The following is a 23,098-nucleotide window of genomic DNA, read 5'->3' as shown; positions in this document are numbered from 1 at the left end:
CCAGTGAACTTTATTCACGAGGCCAGGAATCCAGCTTGGTCCGGCACGCTGCCGTCCAAGTTCCTTGAGGTTGCTCCTCCTGCCAGAAGGTCCACGTATAAAAACCTTAACCATCGCTGCAGTTTCATGTTTTTATAGCGTTGACATTCCTGAGTGACATTTTGGGTGTTTTTCTTACAGCTAAGCTGGTGTAACATGGCGACTCCTGTGCAGAAGTTTTAAACCACCTCTAGTTTCTGTGCAGATTGATTAAAAATGACCTTTAGGGCCCATTTAATGGAGTCTCAACCAGCCTCTTGGCTTTCTCAAGGACTTTGGGCATAATCTGCTTTTGTTTCTCCTTTTTAGACCCGTCCTGATATGCAACCATGGCGGCATCTTGTTCCGTGTGCGTTTTAATAAAAATATTAAAGTCTCAGACCACAGAAATTACTCCAGAAAATGAAGTGTCTGAAAGTCTTTTAGAAACAAGAATAAAATCCAGCCATCTTAGATCCAACTGAAGAAATCCCATTAAATTGTCTTTGTGATTTTGCTGGTAACAAAGTGCTTAAATATATGATTAAAAAAACAAAATCATTACGCTGAAAGTTGTCAGTTACTTTGAAATTAGAGCTGTACGACACAGATGATTGAGAGTAACTTAAAAAGGTTGTAAAGCTGTTGAACGCGACGCTATAAGCTAACGCTATAAGCTAACGCTAGCTGGGGTTAGCTTGACAAACGGCCCCTTCGAGATGCAACGCTCCGCTGCAGGAATGCAGCATTTTTGTTGTTTTTGCTTTTTCTCTGGATCCTGGCGAGAACCCCGCTTTTGAAGTTTAAGAATGTTTTTATGTTTGAATGATTCATGGTTCTGATGGTAAAGGCCCAAAAATGATCCGGTCTGGCCTGAAATTTGGGCCAGAAGCCGCAAAAGTCCAAAAAATAAAGGTCTGGAGGACCTTGGGAAAGCCTGGAGAGCTATCGATCAGGAGCAAGTCAGAAGGAAACGAGAAGGTGTGACTGCTCAGGGGGGACAGGTGCTGTTCCTTCCCACTGTTGCCACGTGCTTGCTCAGGAGGAGATGACTTTGTACCTGTCGTCTTTATAAACTGAACTGTTATTAGTTGGATTAAATTGGAAAGCATCTAATTAAAGTGGATGAATCCAATTAGTGACATGGTCATATATTTTGGATTAAATTAAGCCAACAGGGAGTTCACTACTTCACCTTCTGCCTTTCATTGTTCTGCTTTAGAGTTTAGGTCCAGCATCCTGCCGTTTTTACTCTGCAGGGAAGCACCTGATGACACGTTTCAGCGCATCCTTGAAACCAGATGTGGTTTCAGGTGCGCGTGTCCGTCCTCTGAGGGAACCTGCCACCAGCAGCCATGTTCCCTCGTCCGAGCCGAGCTCACCTGGCGGCAGGTTCACACCTGCCTGGAGCCGGTTTGACGAGCTGACAGCTGCTGGCAGAGGTGTGAGAAAGTGTCACTGACTCTCCCCTCTCTCTCTCTCTGTGGGCTGAGAATGCTTGAATCGCGGTGGTGACACCTGAGCGTGACCTGGAGTCTAACAGGAGGTTTTTGTGGTGCGACGCGTCACGGCGCCGTCATCGCCCTGCGAGCGGCTAAGCGGGGTGGTGAGCTCATCGGTGATGAGCGGGACAGAAACTGGCGTGGGATCCACAGAAAGCTACACACCCACTCTCTGCTGCCGTCATGTGAAGCTTTCAGGGCGGTTGAGCAACAGCAGTTTTCCAGCCTTGCTCATTCTTTCACATCTCAGGAGGACACACCTTTTCTCTGCTGGTGTGTGTGTGTGAGGGAGGGGGGGGGGGGTAATGGGTCGCCACGCGTGTAGCCTGAAGATTGCAGATGCGTTGAGAAATTGGGCGCGGGACTAATTGGTGTCTAAATGTGGCGGCAGGTGAGAGTAGGCGGCTGGATTTCTGCGTGGGCCTCGAATACATTCCCGTCCAAGGAGTGGAGCGTGTGATGAACATCATTCTTCTCTGCAGGGGTGTGTCTCTTCCGCCGTGTTTTTTTTTTTTTCCGCCTCTTTAATCTGCGACGTCAGTCTCTTCTTTAACCTTTGAGCCCGTCAGATTAGGGCTGGGCGATATGGATTAAAGAATAAATCTCCGATTTTATCATACCAAATCCGATTAATCGATTTTTTTTTTTTTTTTTCCTCCTTTTTGTTTCATAAAAAGAAATTAAAGAAATTATTTTAAAACATAGCTTTTATGTCAAGCATTTCGTCAGGGAGTTGACCTGAATTCAAAGTGCAACTAAAAACAAGCTGTGAAACATGCTTGTAAAACAAGATGGCAGCCGTGCCATTATAAACAATGAAAATATAACAAAACATTTGCTGCTAGTGGTATTACACATTGAGCTAAGAACAGGCTTCACTGCACTTGTTAACTTCAAACTAAGTTAAAAAAAAAGTAAATAAGTAAATGAAGTACCTCGTATTATGGTAAAAAAAAAAAGTTTCTACTTAACAATATTTTGACAATACATTTGCCTAAACATATATTCAGCATCACATGCTGTTCTCTTCATGGAAACCCAATGAGTGTATTGGCGAAAAAAATCCAGATTTTCCAAAAATGAAATCTTAAAGAATTGTAAATTTGAATTAATCGATTAAATCGATTTATCGCCCAGCCCTACGTCAGGTCAGACAGGAAATGGGTCGGGGGTGACCGAGGAGATGATCTTTAAATCAAAGTAGGTTTACTCTGTTAAACATGCAGCCCTTTTAAGGCGTCTCTCTGGAAAATAGTCATTTATTTACAGGAGATAGACATAAAAATAACCTTGTTTTACTCATTAAACAGAACACGAATGATTCCTGGAGAAAAAAGGAGAGGAGCCCCGGCCCTCTTTTGGCTAATATAGGTTCAGTGAAGCGCCTCTTGTTGTCATCATGAGGGACTTCTTGCAGGTACAGCCTGTTTCCAGTTGATTAGGCCAGGGCTTCCCACACCTTTCAGCCTGCTACACCCAAAATACGGGTCAGACTGGTGACCTCCCCTTAGGCAATTTACCCAAATTACAAGAATGCAGTCGTTATTTCATGATTACTGTTACAAAACAGATTAATTAAATTGTATTTATATAGCGCCAATTCATGAAACATGTCATCTCAATGCACTCAATCAGATTGTACAGATTGGGTCAGATTATACAAAAACAGCGCTGCCTGCCAATGGTTTAAAACTAGGAAAGTTGAGCATCTTGTAAAGTTATAGTTTCACAAATAAGAAAAATTTTTTATTACATCGGCATCAAATTATTATCATTATTATTATTATTATTATTATTAATATTATTATTATTATTAATATTATTATTATTATTATTATTATTATTATTATTATTATTATTATTATTAGGATCGAGACTTTAAAACGACTCTGTGACGTTATTCTCGTAATATTTTGACTTTATTATCGTCATTTGCACAAAACAATTGATTACGACCATCGTAGATTGAAGAAAATAAATTAATGGTGACTGAGGAGTAAAGTTCAACTTGAATACAAATTTTTGTGATTTAAAAAAAAAAAAAAAAACTTTGATGTTTTCCAATGTCAAAAAGTTGTAAATCTTCTAGAAACAAATCATTTCTACTCATTAAGGCTTAAACAATTGCTATATTAAAATAGTTAGAAATTTGGATCATCGTGTGACCCCCCAGGTGGGTTCTCTCGACCCCCCCAGGGGATGGGAACCCCTTAATTACTTTTTAACCCATCCTTGGTGGATTTACTGGTTGGTTCAAACTCAAAACCACAGAGCAACAGTGAATAGGGCTGGGCGATTATAACCTAATTATAACCCAACATAGACGATATAGCCTCATCTTATGTCTCGATAGTTTTAAAATCTTTATAAGTTGCCCAGGTCTAACAGTCACATGTAAATGCAAACTTTTGTACCTTTTTTTTAATTATTATTATTATTATTTTGGTCAAACACCTGCAGATGTAAAACTCTGCTCCAGAAATATGTTTGTATTTACAAGAAAAGCTCAAAACTCCTGGAGCCTGCAGGTCAGTAGTCCGCAGCCAAGCGGCTCAATCCTGTTGGAGGAGTCTCAGGTGCTTCGTTAAAGTTTACTGCCGTGGAAAACGGCCAAAAGTAAATGATTTTATTTGGCGGTTAGCGAGTGACACGGCGAGTGCACGCAGCGGTGATTAAAGCCGAGCTGTTGCGTAATAGAGAGAGAGGCAGCAGAGGATAAGAGCGTCAGGCCTGAACCCTCGTTAACACCCGTCCTTCAGCTCGTTATCCCCGGCTCCGGGTCAGGGCTGCCCTGATCTCCCTGCAGCCGACACACGGTCAGGTTAAACAGGATCCACCGGTTAACTTTCAATTGAGCCGGCCCTCTGAGCCGATTAAAGCGGGATCTCCATGCAGGAAGTCAGCAGATTTTCTCTGAAATCCCTCCACCAGCCAGAGACACGACGCGTTTAATAGGCCTTCATAAAGGAGATGTTACAGCGTCTGAAGTCCAGCCCGGGTCACATGAGCGCCCGTCTTTATGAGGGATGACAACACGTCGGGTTTAAAGGTGGTTTGCTGCCGTCAGGTGCTGCAGGCGATGCCCACGTATTCACAGGAGGTCCTGAGCGTGGCAGAAAGCCTTCAAGCACGACAAAAAAAACATGTTTTCTTTGCCGTCACAGATCCAGAACACGACCGATAACCCGGATCAGATGAACGGAGATTAAAAATGTGTCCGACGTTTGGGTTTGATCTAAGATACGGTGGAGCGGCGTGTCGTTACGCCGACTCGCTGCAAGTCTCGGCCTGCCTGCAGCTTTCCTGTTTGCTGCTGCGCTCCCAGAGGCGATAACTGCAGCTTCAGGTGTAGTAGTTCACCTGTAGTCTCAGGTGAGCCTAGCATCCCAGGTGCTTTCTCTGCTGCCAGAGCAAAGAATCACAAAAACCAACTCCATGTTTCTCATGAATCAGCCTCTTTGATGGCAGACGGAGGACAGAGACAGACTAAGAAAAGGGAACAAAGTGTTCATGAGTCTTTGGTCGCGCTGCACAACAGAAGAAAAATGCGCAGCAGCAGTAAATCTGCGTTTCTCCACCGTTGTCACTCGTCTGTTAGTACGAGGCCTCCAGCTCTGACCTTGACCTTTTTTTTTTTTTCTTTTTCGCCGTCAGCTTGCAGAAAGCGCTGCAGCGAGACTCTGCTTGGCATGCGAGGCATTAACACCTCGGGGTAAAACAGCCAGCAGCTGCTGGTCACTGGTTTTTAAGACGATTGCGTACATATTTTCAGTCGTTTTAGCCTCAGGTTCAGGAGCAGCGACGTGACTTTCATCTCCACGGTGGAACAAAGGACCAAACGTTTCATTTTTTTGCAGACAATGAGGCTGCGGTGCGTTTTTGTGGAGGGTTGCTGCAGGAATATGGACGCAGGCGTAGCTTCTGTGTGTGTGATCGATAAAAGACTCGTGTCCGTTTGCTCGGCACAGAGTCGGTCTACGTTCTCACACGCCATTGAAGAGACGTGGATCCTGACCAGCATAAAGGCAGCTGAGTCGGAGATGAGCTGCTCCTCCTCGATTAAAAGCCGGATGTTTTTAAACGTTGTTCTCAGCTACAGCTCAAACTGCACCGTTTAAAAGTTCACAGCTCACCATCTCTGTTCTTACTGTACGTCTAAAAAACACACGTCAAACCAGTGTTGTAGTCAAGTCACTATGCCTCGAGTCCGAGTCCAGGTTCAAGTCTCCAGTGTTCCAGTCCGAGTAAAGTCCAAGTCATTAAAAAAAAATCCGAGTCGAGTCCTTATTGATCAAGTCGAGTCCAAGTTCCGCACTAAAGTAAGCATAGCCTACATGTTTTTAAACTTAAAAAAAAGGAACCCTAACCCATGCCGTGACGTGTGATGTATGACATGAAGCGGTAACATTCCATTGCACTAATAATTTAGATATTAAAATCATACACCAAATAATATTCTAATGACATATTAAAATTATAGCCTAATGATATAAAAAAAGTCAAGTCTTTTTCTCAATTTCCGAGTCAGCATGATCTGAATGTTGGAGTCCAAGTCCAAGTCAAGTCACGAGTCTCTAAATTTAGCTAATGACTCGGACTCGAGTTCTACAACACTGCGTCAAACTCAACGCCGTAGAGAGATGGCGCTACTCGGACTCGTCTACCTGGAAGTTAAACAAATAAACAGTAGAAGAAGAAAAGGGCGGAAGTGTCGATGCTCTCTATTAAACATGAGGCTCACTAGAACGAAACGCGCTGCCTTGGCAATTCTACGAGTTTCTCCTCCGTAGTTTGACTCCAGGTCACACGTACCGCTGTCATGATTCTCTCCACTCCTGTGTTTTCCTCTGAGAAGAAGAAGAAGAATTCCCTTGTCTGCACATGCTCAGTGCGCGAGGTCGGGGGAAATCGGCTCGTAGCTCTGCTTCACCAGCAGGAGGCGCTCACCATCACCTCAGGAGGGCCGACTGGATGTCAGACATGTTTGATTTTCATCCGACCGTCTGATTCCTGATGGGGAGGAGGCGGTGAGAAGCTGATCGCCCCTCGTTACGCCCTGGATGCTACACTATGCAGCTGAAATTTAAAAAATTCTAGCATTACTGTAGAATCGTCCCAAAAAGGGCCAAAAATCGTACCGTGTGTGCTCAGCTTTAAAGGAGCTGTTTACGTCGTCTGACCATCCAGAACCAGATCCCTCTGGGTGGGACTGCGTATGACGCTGGGGAGAAGGATCCTGAAAATGCTCCCTCTGTCTTAGATCTCATTGATGGGTGGATGAATAATCAGAGTCCTAAATACAGGCCGTCATGGACTGTAGAGGTTTGAGTGAAAGTGTTGAGATCTACATTAGACAAAAATCATCAGACGGTAAAGCAGGTTGGCAGTTTTCACCTCTGCAGTCATTCCCTCCATGCAAAGTCGGTCTGAAGGCCTCAGGATGATGATGCAATCCACGGTAAAGCTTTACTTAGGGATTAAAGTTCTGCAAACAGAAGTCAAAATTAGTTTTGTTGTTTAGGATTCCGTATTTTCCTCAGCCTTCTCTTCACCACATCTAAATAAAGTAGATCCTGAAACTATAACGGTTCCTTTTGACTTCCTGTTTCTACATTTACGTATAAGTCAGAACGTTTTGCTGGTAAGTCGAGAGATATTTGGATCCACACAAGGAGACGGCTGGAAGAACGCCTCCATCCCCGGTCCTTATTTTTGGTCATTACCTAATCCGTGTGTGCAGGTTGTGTGAAACATGCAGCCCAGTGTGGGAGCAGCTGCGGGGCTCGGTCTACACGTTCAGGCTTGTTCGACGCACCGTTTCAACTGAAATCCTGAACTGAAAGGTTCATGGCACCTGGCTGCAGCTCTAATTCTACTGTAACTGTAGGGCTGATTTCTGCTCGTTTGGTACGAATATCGGTGGAGAACAGCGAGATCTGTGGACAGCTGAGGGACCTGTGCAAAGTGGCCACCAGCGTGGACATGCCACAAATGTTCTCAAGAATACATTCAAGAGTTCACACAGGTGTAACACTTCAGGTTACTGCAGGTGTAGAAGATGTTGACCAACCTGTTGTTACAGGAAATGGTTTCATTTCTATAATTCTTAATTAAAGTTAGTCAGTGATTTTCCAGTAGTTTCCCCTTTTTTAATAACCGCACATGCACAAGACTGTCTTACCTGCTCTTCCACTCCTCAGGGGGATCACATGAAATAAATCTCCCAAATCCACTCTGGTTTTATTTCTTTCTACTGAGGCCTTCCTCTTCTTCTCATAAACATGAACGCAGTTCACTTCATGCGATTCTCAGCCATGTTCAAACACTAACCTAGCCGCTAAGCTAATCACTAACCTAGCCGCTAAGCTAATCACTAACCTAGCCGCTAAGCTAATCACTAACCTAGCCGCTAAGCTAATCACTAACTTAGCCGCTAAGCTCATCACTAACCTAGCCGCTGAGCTAATCACTAACCTAGCCGCAAAGCTATTCACTATCCTAGCCGCTAAGCTATTCACTAACCTAGCTGCTAAGCTAACCACTAACCTAGCCGCTAAGCTAATCACTAACCTAGCCGCTAAGCTAATCACTAACCTAGCCGCTAAGCTAATCACTAACCTAGCCGCTAAGCTAATCACTAACCTAGCTGCTAAGCTAATCACTAACCTAGCTGCTAAGCTAATCACTAACCTAGCTGCTAAGCTAACCAGATACATAAACACTAGAAGAACGCATCCGCAGCCATCAAGCGGAGACTATGAAGGAACGAGCACGCACACTAACGTTACGTGAGCGCGTCAGAATGATGGCATGTTGAAGGAACCAGTAGAAAAGGTGATAAACCCAGAACCTGAGGGACAGAGGGGGGTGAGAGCAGGAACAGAACTCTGACCAATCCCTGCCCTTCGGACCGAACGGCAGTGATTGGTCAGTTTTTACAGGCCTGCAGCTCCCACAGAGAATCATTTTTATAACCTCCTTTTTGTGAAAACATACTGTACTGACTACTTTCAGGACTTTGCCAACTATAGCTTTAACTGAGTAATGTCTGCACTGCAAAATTATGTTCAAAGTTAAACGGGACATTTCCTGCAAAATCCACTTTTTTTTTTTTAGCCATGAAATACATTTTTTGTAGGAGAGCCGAAAAGGTTGAATGTAATTGTCCAGGAGCGGCGTTGATATCTTTGTTCTGTTTGGCTCGTAGTTTCCAAGCCGTTCAGTTTTCTCTGTTCTCTATTACGTTTTCTTTTTTAACAAGAACGTCAGATTATTTCCTGTAGAGCTGCTAAATAAGGTCACAGACTCCCGGCTAACCAATTTAGCAAACCTACCATTTTTATTTCTCTGAGCGGTCTCTGTAGTCCCAAGCTGAAGGACGCTGGAGCTACAGCCGGATCAGTGGTTGTTTATCACGTCGCAGACTACAAAAATGGCCGAAGTGCCCCTTTAAGATTTAAAGGGACGGCACCAAAACGAGACGTTCTCAGACGCTCCTCAGAAAAGGGGGAACATGGGGGGTAAATTAACGAGGAATTCAGATCAAAGCGTTGTAGTTCCACTTTGTATAGACCACAGCTGGATGATTTAAATGTGAAGATGAAGAACTGAAAAGCAGGATACGGCCCCTTTAAGCAGTATTCTGTATAAAAACCGTGAATTATCCAAATCTGGACGAGCCCGGGAACTTGTTGAGTCGTTAAGTGATTAGCAGAAAAGCATTTTGTTGACGACAAGCCGGGAGGTTTTATGACTCCGGCGCGGCGAGCGTGGCCGATTGTCTGCTCCGAGCTGGAACTTCCTGTCATTGCAGCGCCACTTCCTGCCGCATTGTTAGCGCCGCTGTGAGTATGAGGCAGGCGGGCCATTGTCCTGCTGCTGCTGCTGCTGCCCACCTACTCTGTCTGCACGACTGTTTGTTTCCGTGAAATCCATCCACCCTCCTCCTCCGCCTGGGGGAGGGGTCTCCCTCACACACAAACGCACAGCGGGCCGAGCAGCACCGGGGGCTGAAGGGTGCTATTATCCGCCCGGCTCAATGGGAGCTTTGTGCCGCCGGCCGCGGTGGGGGGGTGGGGGGGTTTGGGGGGAGGCGGGGCGGCGAGCAGCACCCTGTCATAATGTTTTTCAACAGGAGGCTTTACAAACACGGGAGGCGTGTGTGTTTTTTTTTATTCTGCTTAGATTCTGGTAAATCAAGTACAAGCGGAGGAAATTACCTTTTTTTGGGTTTTTTGTTGCAGAACGTTGAGCCCAGGCTGCTCTGGTTCTGTTTGGGTCGTGGGTGGTGCAGTTAGGCGTCGCTTTTTAGGTTTTTTTTTAATCAGGTTTATGTAACGTAAACCATTTAAAGTTGTACGTTACAGACTTGGAGTCGTGGGGAAGTGATCCAGCAGTTGCAGAAGCACCTTCAGCAGCAGTTTTCTCACCTTTACATCATGGTGGAGGAATTTCAGCCCATCTTTCATTCATTTCTTACAGTTTAAGGTTTGCAGACGTGGATCCCTGCGCCGGTCTCTTCAGCTCCCACCCGTCCGGACCTAGGTGCTGCGTTTGGGACGTCCACTCCTGAGGAGTGCTTTCCACTTGAATGATCTCTCTGAGTAGATTAATGGCCTCTGTGGCCCTTTCTACATGGATGGGCCCCCACTTGTTGCTTCTCTAAGGCTATTGCTGGTGTCTTTCCACCCTGGCGCTGTGTTAACAGAGCAGCTCGCCGATCTGTTAATCAGCGGCTTTATAGCCTTTTATCTAGGGCTGAACGATTTTGGAAAATAATCTAATTGCGATTTTTTTTTTTCTTAATATTGCAATTTAATGCAATTTTTCCCCCAGTTTAATTTATCATGTCTTTTTAAACATATACAAACAACAAATCAATCTGTTTCCTCGCTGTGCAGATTAGTTGCTAAAAGACCCACAGCATCTAAACTCAGAGCAGAAATTATTGCGTTCTGCCTACAATATATTTCAACCAAAATTGCAATTTTGACTTTTCTCTGCGTTAACCACAAGCAACAAAAATGGCGTCTAAATAAAGATGTTTGTAGTCAAGGACTATTTTAAATATGAACTTTTAATGTTTCTATTAATCAGAATATTATTCAAGAGAACAACTTTTAGTAGATTTGGACATCAATCCTTGTTGAACATAAAGTGCAACCAACAAACAAGTCTATGTATTAAACTGATTGATCTGTACTTAATGCTATGTATGATTATATAAACTCTAAAACAAGTAATAAAATTAGATTATCTCACTGCTGCAACTGTCTTCCCTTCCATGTGGAGGCAAACCCACTTTAAACATTTTACCAACACCTAATGGACGCGTCTGATTCACTAATTGTTACATAGCCAGAAATTGCAGACTCTGCGATTTAGAAATTGCGTTTTTTTTTTTTTTAAAATCGCGATTATATTGAAAATGCGATTAATTGTTCAGCCCTACTTTTATCCTCCTTGATTGTATCACCGAGCATTTATGGGAAGTTGTATAAAGCAAACTGGAGCTAGAACGTATTCTTGTGGCTGTTTTTTCCTCCTGAATGACAGCAGTGAGACCCTGCAGAGTTTCTCCGTGTGTTCTGGCAAACTGATGTGTTGGTTTTGAGCTGTGGCGTGACGGAGCTCGTGGAAAAGCCTCGCCGTCTCTGGCCCTGCGTCTGTGCCACGAGCTCCCTGAAAGTGAAATGATTCAAAACACATTTTTTAAAGAATGCAGGGCAACCAGCGGCAGAGGAGCGGGCAGGAAGTGTAGCGCCGCCGTGCATCTCTGCACACGTCTGCATTTACGGCGCTCCCTCACCGACGTCCTGGACCTGCTGGTCTGGAGTTTGTGGTCGCAGGTGAAACGGCGGTGCAGACATTGGCGTCTGTCGTTTTTCATCTCCTCTCTGCAGTGATGGAGTGATTTCAGAGTCAGAATGATGGTAAACGTTGCCCGCAGTGGGGCTATAGTTGTGCTGCGATGCCATCACAGCTTTCACGATAGTCTTTTTCCATCATCCGCCTGTTTCCTCGTCCCTTTGTCCCTTTTTTAATCCTTGTTCTTTGGTTCATGCCTCCAGTCGTCCACGTTTCTCCACGGCTGCCCATTTATCTGCTAGAACGTATAGAAACCGGATGATCACACTGCAAAAATGGAGCTAAAAATAAGGAAATGTTTCTTGAAATTTAAGTATTTTTCCTTGATTTCAGCAGGTAAAAAGGATTATTTGCCAACTGAATAAGATTTTTGCACTTAAAATAGGAACAATTCATTTCCATCACCTTATTTCAAGTGCATTTTCTCTAATTGTCTTATTTCAGGGGTAGAAATAATCTTATTTAACTGCTCAAATCAAGGGCAAATACATTCTTTTCAAGAAGATTTTACTTTTTTTTTAAGTCTCTTTTTGCAGTGCACTGAATAATCCGTCGTTTCTTCTGTTTTTTTTTCTCCTCAGACCTTCACGGCGTGGTGCAACTCCCACCTGAGGAAAGCCGGCACGCAGATCGAAAACATCGAGCAGGACTTCAGAGATGGGCTCAAGCTCATGCTGCTGCTGGAGGTCATCTCAGGTGGGTTCTGTGCAGCGGCTGGAGGCCCTGCTGTGGGTCACCTCGGTGTCTATGGTGGAAACACGGCGTGGAAATCATCTGTAGACGTCGTGGTTTTAGCTTTCTGTGGCCCAGAGATGAGATCGGGCCGTGTGTAGATCCACGGCGCCTGCAGGGTCCAGAAAACCTGCAGTTTGCTTTGGTCTGGATAAAAAGAAATCAAGAAATCCTGTTCCATTGTCCAAATGTTTAAAGCTACATAGCCACGTTATGTGCTTATTAAAAAAGATGATAAAATAATAAAGAGGCTGATCCTGGCGATGCTGTGGGTTCTGGGACGTGCTGTTATAAATAAACACAAAAGGCTTTATTTATTAACAAACTGAGCAAAAACAAGGTGTAAAATACCAAAATAACAACTAATATGACAGCAGGACGTGATAATCTTTCATAAAAACTTTGTATGCAACCAGAGTGAGTTACTACGGAGTCCCTAAAGGGACATTTATCCATCAGTTTCTGTCCATTTATTTCCTTGGATCCGCCGTCTGTCACTTTTTTTGCAGCATCTTGTTTTTCCCTGTAGAAAAATCTGCAGCATGTCTCCTGAACATTTTGTATTCAGACCGTTTTAAAAACGGACAGAAAAAGATCTGCAGAGTCAGAAAAAAATCAGAGTCTGGAAGATGGACAGAAACTGCTGGAGCGCTGTGGCTTCCTCTCCCCACATGCGTTGGTTTCTGAGTGATGCCGACGATGCTGCTGTAACTTTAGCCTCCCTGACGGAGCGCCCGGTTCTGCTGAGCCTGCGGAAACGACCCCCCCGCCCCCCCCTCCTCACGTTTGTTCCTCTGTTTCTGCAGGAGAACGGTTACCAAAGCCGGAGCGAGGCAAGATGAGGGTGCACAAGATCAACAACGTGAACAAAGCCCTGGACTTCATCGCCAGCAAGGGGGTCAAGCTGGTGTCCATCGGAGCAGAGGGTAAGAACACGTCCGCTCTGAGCAAACGTCTTCCTGTCGCTCCTAAGAAACGTCAGCGCTGGTCCGTCTGAGATGAGGACCTGTAGAAAAAGAGCTGCTCAGCGTGAAATGTATAAGGTTGAAATAAGTCCTAAAATGAGCTTTGTGTTCAAACGGACTGGTTCTCCTGCTCTGCACGGGCCCAGAAGTCCTTTTTTCACCGTAGATTACCAGAAGAACCTTTAAAAGTAGGGCTGAACAATTAATCGCATTTTCAATATAATTGCGATTTTAAAAAAACGCAATTTCCAAATCGCAGAGTCTGTAATTTTTGGCTATGTAACAATTAGGGAATTAGACACGTCCATTAGGTGTTGGTAAAATGTTTAAAGTGGGTTTGCCTCCACATGGAAGGGAAGACAGTTGCAGCAGTGAGATAATCTAATTTTATTACTTGTTTTAGAGTTTATATAATCATACATAGCATTAAGTACAGGTCAATCATTTTAATACATAGACTTGCTTGTTGGTTGCACTTTATGTTCAACAAGGATTGATGTCCAAATCAATTAAAAGCTGTTCTCTTGAATAATATTCTGATTAATAGAAACATTAAAAGTTCTTGTTTAAAATAGTCCTTGTTTACAAACATCTTTATTTAGAGGGCATTTTTGTTGCTTGTGGTTAATGCAGAGAAAAGTCAAAATTGCAATTTTGGTTGAAATATATTGTAGGCAGAACGCAATAATTTCTGCTCTGAGTTTAGATGCTGTGGGTCTTTTAGCAACTAATCTGCACGGCGAGGAAACAAAATGATTTATTGTTTGTATATGTTTAAAAAGACATGATAAATTAAACTAGAAAAAAAAATCGCATTAAATCGCAATATTAAGAAAAAAAATCGCAATTAGATTATTTTCCAAAATCGTTAAGCCCTAATTAAAAGTCCTGATTGCTTCACTATTGGCTCCTGCCATGCTAAAAAAAACCCAAAAAAACTTGATTGTGACAACAGCAGTCGTCTTTATTCCCCTCATTAAACCCAGAATGCGCTGATGCACGCTGCTCCTCTCTGGTCAGGAGTGAGTTTTATAATCAGTTTAGTGAAATATTAAAGCTCAGCCATTAACTGTGAAGCTGAGGGAGACGGTGCATGAAAGACAGAGACGGCTCGTTTTAATAAAGACTAGACTGTAAAAATTTTTGTTTTAATGGACCCGCCGGTCCGATTCTCTATCAAGCATCTTAAGGGGATTTTAACCAATACTTCCCACATCAACAATAATAATAATAATAATAATACATTATTATTATAACAATACCATAAGGTGCATTAAATATTCTCCCCAAGTGTGTAATATCTCTCCTTCACGTCCACAGCTCTCTATCCGTCTCTGTCAGGAGGACAGAGTAGCTGAACTACACTGCCCTGTTTCTAATATAAGACCAAAATAAACTTTAATATTTAATTAACCTACCAGGTTTATTGTTGCTAACGTGTACTCCAGGCCGCCTCACATGAATGCACTTCTAGTTTAGACATTACAGTCAGGCAGTCTGGTAGACAGCTCAGGGGTCCTCAGGTAGTGACGTAGTGTACCGTAATGCTCCTAATATCCATTGAGCGGAGCGACTTCATTGCTAACCAAAGTCATACTTACACATTTTAACAGATTTATGAGCACATTGTACCACATAAAATCAGTCAGTAAGCACAACGGTGATCATGGATAAGGCGCACCATCAGTTTTTGAGAAGATTTAAGAATTTTAAGTGCGCCGTATAATCTGAGAAATACGGTACAAATGAAAACTAATAAAACCCAGTAATAACACAGGATAGGAAAAACATCTTATAAGTAAGGCTGTGTGATATGGTTTGAAAATAAAATCTAATTTTTTTTATTGATTTTCTTCCCTTTTGTTTCATAAAAACAAACTGCTGAAACTATTCTTGAAAAAACTTTTATTTCAATAATCTCATGACCTGAATTCAAAGTGCAACTTATTACGGGCTTTAAAACATGCTTATAAAACAATATGGCGTCCCCGCCGTAGTAAAAAATTAAAATATAACAGAAAATGTTTGCCACTAGTTGTATCACACATCTTGTATTATAAAAAAGTAAATGAATAAATTAAAGTACCTCCTCTTAGGGTAAAAAGGTTTCTTCTTAGGAGTATTTTGACAATATAATTTCCTAAACATACCAAAACAATTTCCCCTTTCGGGACTGATTTAGTGCAAAGTTTCACAGAAGCCCAGGGCATGGGTGGAAAAATAAATAAATTCTTCATTTTCCAAAATTAAATCTTCAGGAGTTGCATATTCGACTTAATTAATAAAGTTTATTTGTTGCCTAGCTCTACTAATAAATTATATGGACACAGAAAAGTGTCGGTAAAACACAGATATGTAGAAATTCATCAGGAAAATAATTACTATGCAAAGAAACAACAACAATAATTTTTTTAAATGCAAAAACAGTAATAAAATAGAACGTAATAGTTATATGGAGGAGTTAAATCACAGGGATTAAAGACAGAAAAGTGTCAGTAAAACACAGATATGTATTAATTGATCATGAAAATAATTACTATGCAAAGAAACGCAAGGACAGCCCACAAAAAAAATCAGGTTTTAGGTACAGAAAATGTTTTTGTAAATTATAAGAAGAAATAAAAATGTTTGCTCTGCTTATCAGCTCAACTTCTTGTCATAAATTCCTGTCATCTTACCACTCTCTCCTCCAGGCAGTGCAATGAGAGAAATACTTTCCCATTTTTAATCATATCAACTTTATTAGTATTTCTTTGTTATTTCCATGTAGTTTTTCTGTATATTCGGTCCGGCCCGTGTCGCCGCTCCGTGTTTTCCTCGCTCTCCTCCTCAGCCTGGGAGTGTAGCAAATAAAAATGACTTTTATAAAGAAATTAATATAAAGTAGATAACTGCAGTTTTGTTTTTGCACGCCTCCTTCTCTGCCTTCCCGTCTGTGTGAGCTAGGGCTGAACAATTAATCGCATTTTCAATATAATCGCGATTTTAAAAAAAAACACGCAATTTCCAAATCGCAGAGTCTGCAATTTTTGGCTATGTAACAATCAGGGAATTAGACACGTCCATTAGGTGTTGGTAAAATGTTTAAAGTGGGTTTGCCTCCACATGGAAGGGAAGACAGTTGCAGCAGTGAGATAATCTAATTTTATTACTTGTTTTAGAGCTTATATAATCATACATAGCATTAAGTACAGGTCAATCAGTTTAATACATAGACTTGCTTGTTGGTTGCACTTTATGTTCAACAAGGATTGATGTCCAATTAAATTAAAAGCTGTTCTCTTGAATAATATTCTGATTAATAGAAACATTAAAAGTTCTTGTTTAAAATAGTCCTTGTTTACAAACATCTTTATTTAGAAGCCATTTTTGTTGCTTGTGGTTAATGCAGAGAAAAGTCAAAATTGCAATTTTGGTTGAAATATATCGTAGGCAGAACGCAATAATTTCTGCTCTGAGTTTAGATGCTGCGGGTCTTTTAGCAACTAATCTGCACAGCGAGGAAACAAGTTGATTTGTTGTATATGTTTAAACATATACAAACATGATAAATTAAACTGGGGGAAAAAATCGCAATATTAAGAAAAAAAATCGCTATTAGATTATTTTCCAAAATGTGAGCGGCGTTCTGAGCTGAAGTATCGGCCCGCCGTGCAGCAGGTAGGAAACTGAGTGATGTCCCAGAATCAGGAGCAGACAGCCTCATCACACTGAGGTCATTGTGGCTTTTTCAGCCGGCGCTAGCGGACGCTGACCTTTCTCCCACTCTGCCAGGACAACCATGACATTCCTGCAGCCTGACGCAGCTGCCAACGGCTGTGCCTGAAGAGAAAGGCAACATGGCCGCCCGTCCTAAACCTTCTCTGAACGCCGTCCCTAAAGGTCATCAGCTGGAAAAAAAACGGCAACATGACGGATAGTTGGAGAAGTTTGATCGGCGGGAGTTTGCCGATGCCGAGCGGAGTTTAGAGGAATAAAACAGTCGGTAAACCAGAGGAATGCGGAGCAAAATGAGCAGTATTTGGGTTGAGAAGATAAAGCGGGTGAAAGCATGAAGGGATTGTTTAAACTATGCGAGGAATCCGAGCCAAAACGACGTGCCTGCTCTCCAGCCGGCCGTCTTCAGTGAATGTTCAGGAAGCGGCCGTCGCTGTGGGAAACACTGACGCTGATGTTTATCTGTGCGGTTAAATAAAATGCATGCTGAGGTGATTCTCATGTTGTGTTAAGATGTAAAACTACTTTAACAGATTTCCATCCAGACTCTGACTCTGACTTTGCTTCACGCAGAAATCGTTGACGGGAACGCCAAGATGACGCTGGGAATGATCTGGACCATCATCCTCCGCTTTGCCATCCAGGACATCTCTGTTGAAGGTACCGCTTCTTCAGATTGGGTCAGATTATTACACATAGGACCATAATTCAATAAAAATATATATCGAATGATTAAAGAAAAGGGTCAATAAAAAGTTCAGTAGAATAAAAGTTTTCTTTCCTTTTGCATTCTAGCCATGTAGGTTAATATTACAGTCATTACATCCTCCCAACCAATCACAACGCAGAAGCAGGAACTAAGCTCCGCCCCCTTTAAAGAGCTCAGAGAGCACAAGTTATTTTTTTTTTCTTTGTTCAACCAACTTTTTACCAAAACTGCAAGTTATTTAAAAAAGAGATGACTTTGAATTTAGTGTTCTGTATCTAGAAATAGGTTGCTAAGCAACAGCATAAAATGGCCAGGGCTGCACTTAAAATATACATTTTAAATTTGCTGGTAACTATTGATATCGATCAATATGATTTCTATTTTATCGATATCCTTTTTTTTATATATATGGTCCAGCCCTAATTACACATCAGATGATTACAGCTTACAGATCATAAAAAAACTCAAAATTCATTCTGAGAAAATTAGAATATAACATTAGATCAATAAGAATATGTTAAACAGCAGCGTCAGGGTTCTGAGAAGCATATCCGGCTCCTGTTGCATGAATTCCTGCGTGGAGGCGAGCGCCGTGGTTCTGCTGAGTTCTTCAGGAACCCGGGCTTCTCTCCTGCCGGCCTTCATCTCGTCTGCGTTGTCGGTTCTGGTGTCTCTCATCTTCCTCTTGACGACACTCCGCAGGGTTCTGGTCAGGCCCGTCTTCGGCTCAATCAGGCGCCGTGTCTGGTCTATAAGCAGATGACGTGATCATCTGCTGGTTCTGGAAACTTCACTCTGGACCTACGGCAGCATGGGTTCTGTGCCTCTCAGCACTTCCTTTTTTAATTTTCAGATGAAATGCAGATTTACTCTCATCTAAAAGGAGAACTTTGAACCGCCGAGCATCAGTCCGGTTCTGATTCTCCTCAGCCCACTTTACAATAGGCGTCCTTTATCCCTGGCACACTTTTTCCTTCCACTAAACTTTCTGTAAGCTTGGATGCAGAACTCTAAACAACCAGCCGTGACTTTTAGTGTCACCTACTGACCCAGATTGACCCAGATTGGCCGTTTGCATGTGTTTTAATCCGCTGATTAGTTTGGGATAAATATTCAGATTTCCTGAGACTCTGAGCTCTGAACTTCATCCCTGGTACCACAGGTGATGAAGCTCAATACCGAAAACTGTGTCTGTCCAGCCTAAAATAAAAGCATTAATCTTTGAATCTATTATTAATTGAAGTGTCCTGAGCCGCTGTTTGCTCCTCAGCAGTCAGCAGCTGGTCAGGTTTTACCCACCTGTGTCTGTAGTTATGATTTATGTGGCATCAGCACATCAGTTATTTAAACTCTTTGCATAAATTCATCCACTGTAAAAAGAAAAGTACAAAAGAGTCACTCCATAATAACCAGGAAAGATGCATGAAGTGCTCTGCTACAGCTCTGCTGCCAGTCAGGGTTTCATTTCCTGTTTTTTTTTTTTTTTTTTTGTCCTGAGCAGTAAATTTCACACATAATTGCAGATTTCAGAGCTTATTGTGGAAAGCAGAATGAAAAACAAGCTGTTGCCTCTCGCATGGCGAGGTGAGAAGTGCTGGACACCAGCCAGGATAAAGCAGAGCTGACCTGCATGGCTGCTCAGGAATACTGACTGTAAAGCAAAATTCTAGCTGCTCGTATTCTTTTTTTTTTTTTTTTTTTTCATTAATGCACTCAAGGGAAATAATAGTGTTATTTATTTCACACGCGGCTTTGGAAACGTTTGTTTCAGTGCGAATGAAACCAGATGAATCCAACATCTGTGTGTGATGGCCTGGTGGCCGCTATACGTTGCTGATGGCAGATGATGATGTGTGGTGTGGAAGCAGCTTTAGAAATAAGTTTATTACTGTGATTGTTAACCTTTTTTCACCTGTGAGAGTAGACTTATGCACATGGAAGCATAATTACTTCTTAGTAAAATCAAAAAAAAAAAAAAGGTTGATCACCTTTAATCCATTTCACATTTCAGCAGCAAATCCAGTCTTAGTGAGAGTTAAAGATGTGAATGAAGTCGGCTTGTAGGCCCCGCCTCTTGCTCCTCGTTTGTTCTGTTAAGCCCCGCCCCTTTCTTATCCTATGTTTCTTTTTTCCTTTAAGCCCCGCCCATTATCTGGTTTCTCTCTTCCTTTAAGCCCCGCCCCTGTCTTATCCTAGGTTTCCTTCTTCCTTTAAGCTCCGCCCATTCTCTGGTTTCGCTCTTCCTTTAAGCCCCGCCCCTTTCTTATCCTAGGTTTCCTTCTCTAAGCTCCGCCCATTATCTGGTTTTTCTCTTCCTTTAAGCCCCGCCCCTTTCTTCCCCTCTGCATTCCTTTAGCTCTGTCATTAAGCTCCGCCCTGTTCTCGTTCTGTTCTTCTGGCGCTCTCCATAAGCCACGCCCTTTTCTCGCTTTGTGTTTTAGCTCTTCCTCTAAGCTCCGCCCTGTTATCTCTCTGCTGTTCTTTAATTTTTAGCCGTTCTTCTGATGGATAGCTTAATATCAGCCTTTTTTATTTTTTATTTTTTTTAATACATGTGGTCGATAATGTTGTCTTTAGTGACGCCATTCATTAAACAGGACGATTTTTACACCGTGCGATAATACATTTTTATCCGTGGTACTAATTTAAATTATCCAGCCATGTTGTTTCAGGTCTGGTTTATTGAGCTACTTCTAATTATTTATTTTTTACATAAAATTGTGTACAGGAAAGTATTTGAGCTTTAGCTGTGAAGCACTAAGATTACAAAAAAGAAGAAAAGATTAACATTTTGAGTTATATCTAGAGCTGGACGATGATTCAATAACAATTTATATCGATTGATAGACGTGTGGTTCAGTACAAAAAAAAGGGTCAATAAAAAGTTCAATAGAAAAACAGTTTTCTTTCTTTAGCATTTTAGCCATGTAGGTTAATATTACATCGTTACATCCTCCCAGCCAATCACAGCGCAGACCATTATTCTTTATTTATTAAGATTCACTGTTTTGGTAAAAAGTTGGTTTAATAAAGGGTTCTTCGTTGAAAAATACGTTACTAAGCAACAGAATAAAATGGCAAAGGCAGCACTTTTTTAATTATTTGATAATTATGGATATACTTTTCTTCTACATCAACATGTTTAAAAGTGTTGTAACTTAAAAATTGACCATAATGATTGGCTTTAGTTGAATGTGGAGAGTTACTTTCAGGATATGAGTAAATATAGTCTCTTCTTGGCCCACCGCTGCTTCTGGTCCAGCGCAGCGGAGCGACCGTCCTGCAGCGTCTCTGCTGCGGCAGCAGGGATGCAGGACGGTCGCTCTGCAGGACGCTCTCCAGTTCACTGTAGTGAAACGTCATTATATCATCTGCTGATGAAGACCGCCTTCTCCTCTACCTCACTGCAGAGACCTCCGCCAAGGAGGGACTGCTCCTGTGGTGCCAGAGGAAGACGGCGCCATACAAGAACGTCAACGTGCAGAACTTCCACATCAGGTAACAGAAAGCTTCAGGCTGCTTTTAGGGCAAAAACTGTTGCTAGATGTCATAAGATGGTTCAAATATGTTGCAAGAGTTGAGATTTCCTGATCTTGGAGGTTGTTGGAGTGGCATCAGCTTTTCAGTATTGGAAAATCAATCAATAAACCTTAATTAAGATGCACATTCAGCATGAATTAATTAGCTGCATGAGTTTCAAAGCTCTCCAAGGATTAAGATCTTCCCTTAAACAGGATGTGCCTGTAATTCTGTGTAGAGAGCGCCACCTGCTGGAGAAACCAGGACATTGTCTGCTGCTCTGCTGCCAGAACTGGTTCTTCTGGGTAGCAAATATGCAAAAAAAAAAAAAAGAAGGAATCTTTGACCGTTATGTTTGTGGCGTAATTTGGTCAAGATGGGGAGGATTTTATTGTCTTTGTTGTCAAAAGTAGATCTGAAGCAAGTTTTGTGACATAAAAACTGGAAATGAATGACTTACATGAGTGAATGTGTTCTCCTGTCAGCTGGAAGGACGGCCTCGCCTTCAACGCTCTGATCCACAGACACAGACCCGATCTCATCGACTACGAGAGCCTCAGAAAGGTGGACGTTTTCCTTTAATGCAACTCATAAAACACGTCACGCCGTTTGTGTTTCACCCCTCATGCGAATAGAAGCGATGCTTATCGGTGTGTGTGTCTGCTCTCTGTCAGGACGACCCCGTTACTAACCTGAACAACGCCTTTGAGGTGGCCGAGAAGCACCTGGACATCCCCAAAATGTTGGACGCTGAAGGTATGCTTGCTGAGCTCCATGTCGAGTCTTTCCACAGTGACGGCTGTGATCACGCCGCACAGAACAAGGTCGCTTTGCCAGCGGATGGGAGAAAGCTTCCTAAACTATTCAGCGTTTTGAGTTTTTGCAGAAAGTGTTTGAACCTGTCCTGATGTTTGCTGCTGCTCTGCATGCGGCTGCGATCTGGCCGGATTTCACTGCAACGTCAGGAGTGCAGCGCGGTGACCAGGCCGGCCGCTTCCTGGGCACAACCACCAAGCATTTTAAAAATACTGTTGGTAATCCAACCAATACAGATGATCGGACTTCTTATGGCGTTGTTTTACAGCAACGCCACAAAAATATCTGTTTTTTTTTTTAGGATTGGGTGATAAAGAAAGCAGGAAGGACCCTTTTGACGGTCCACTTTTCTTGCTAGCTACATCCAACAGACAAGAACGTAGAGAGGCTACAAAATAAAAGTGGCTATTGTGCAAATTCAAATTTCAAATTCAAATCAAATTCAAATTTCAGCAGAATATGATTACACCCTGTGAAAAATAAGGATTAAAAACTATTTATTGCTGCAGAAACTTTCACATAATGCTGTAATGCATGTCTGGGAAAAAAACAGCCTGTTCCTGTTAGTTTTTTCATTATTTTAGCCTTTTTGCATTTAGTTAACATTTATTTATTTATTTATTTATTCAGGACAGTGCACATTAATGAACAATCATATACTCTTGTACAGATTGTAAATGAGCCAGATTATAGCATAGATGCTAATTTACATCTGTCGTCCTGAGGCAGAAACAATAAAAAAAACAACAACACAAGATAACAAAATACAATATCAGTCAAAATACATAGACACACGTTCAAACAATGACATGAGTAACACAAACGTTAAAGTTATGAGTATTGCTCTGAAAAATTGGATTCTTTATTCACCTGTTTTTAAAAAAAGAAAAAAGTTAAATGTCTAAACTGTTGTGAGGCTGCAAAATGCATGAAAACTTAATTTTCTGCTTGTTAAAGAGCCTCGACTCTGATGCCAAAAGTAATTCATGTGAAAACTCACCAGTCACGTCCTCCTCTCCTCTAAATATGTTTAATTGAAAAGTCCAAATCCTTTGGTTTCCAAGCAGGACCCTGTATCTTTTCTTTAATCGCTGGGGAACATCCTTCAGCAGAAACGTTGCAAAAATGGAACTCATAGTAACTAAAACTTTCTAGAAAAGAGTGCATTTGTCCTTGATTTGAGCAGGTAAACAAGATTAAATGTGTTTTTACCCCTAAAATAAGATAATTATATATACTGCACTTGAAATGAG

At 42.0% G+C, this 23,098-nt stretch overlaps 1 protein-coding gene across 6 annotated transcripts in view; it reads left to right on the top strand.

Annotated features, from left to right (window-relative positions):
• actn4 (actinin, alpha 4) overlaps positions 1 to 23,098 on the top strand; it is a 73,999-nt gene that overhangs the window by 29,904 nt on the left and 20,997 nt on the right. For all 6 annotated transcript variants that reach the window (XM_036131549.1, XM_036131545.1, XM_036131550.1 and 3 more), the window contains exons 2-7: positions 11,969 to 12,083; positions 12,926 to 13,045; positions 17,375 to 17,461; positions 20,921 to 21,008; positions 21,515 to 21,593; positions 21,704 to 21,785. In XM_036131549.1, the coding sequence (XP_035987442.1) occupies positions 11,969 to 12,083; positions 12,926 to 13,045; positions 17,375 to 17,461; positions 20,921 to 21,008; positions 21,515 to 21,593; positions 21,704 to 21,785 (571 nt within the window). The remainder of the gene's footprint in view (positions 1 to 11,968; positions 12,084 to 12,925; positions 13,046 to 17,374; positions 17,462 to 20,920; positions 21,009 to 21,514; positions 21,594 to 21,703; positions 21,786 to 23,098) is intronic.

This window comes from Fundulus heteroclitus, unplaced genomic scaffold (genome assembly GCF_011125445.2).
Source record: "Fundulus heteroclitus isolate FHET01 unplaced genomic scaffold, MU-UCD_Fhet_4.1 scaffold_44, whole genome shotgun sequence".
Taxonomy (NCBI): Eukaryota; Metazoa; Chordata; class Actinopteri; order Cyprinodontiformes; family Fundulidae; genus Fundulus; species Fundulus heteroclitus.
Note: the sequence above shows the minus strand (reverse complement) of the source record. Positions and strands in the feature narration are given on the sequence as shown.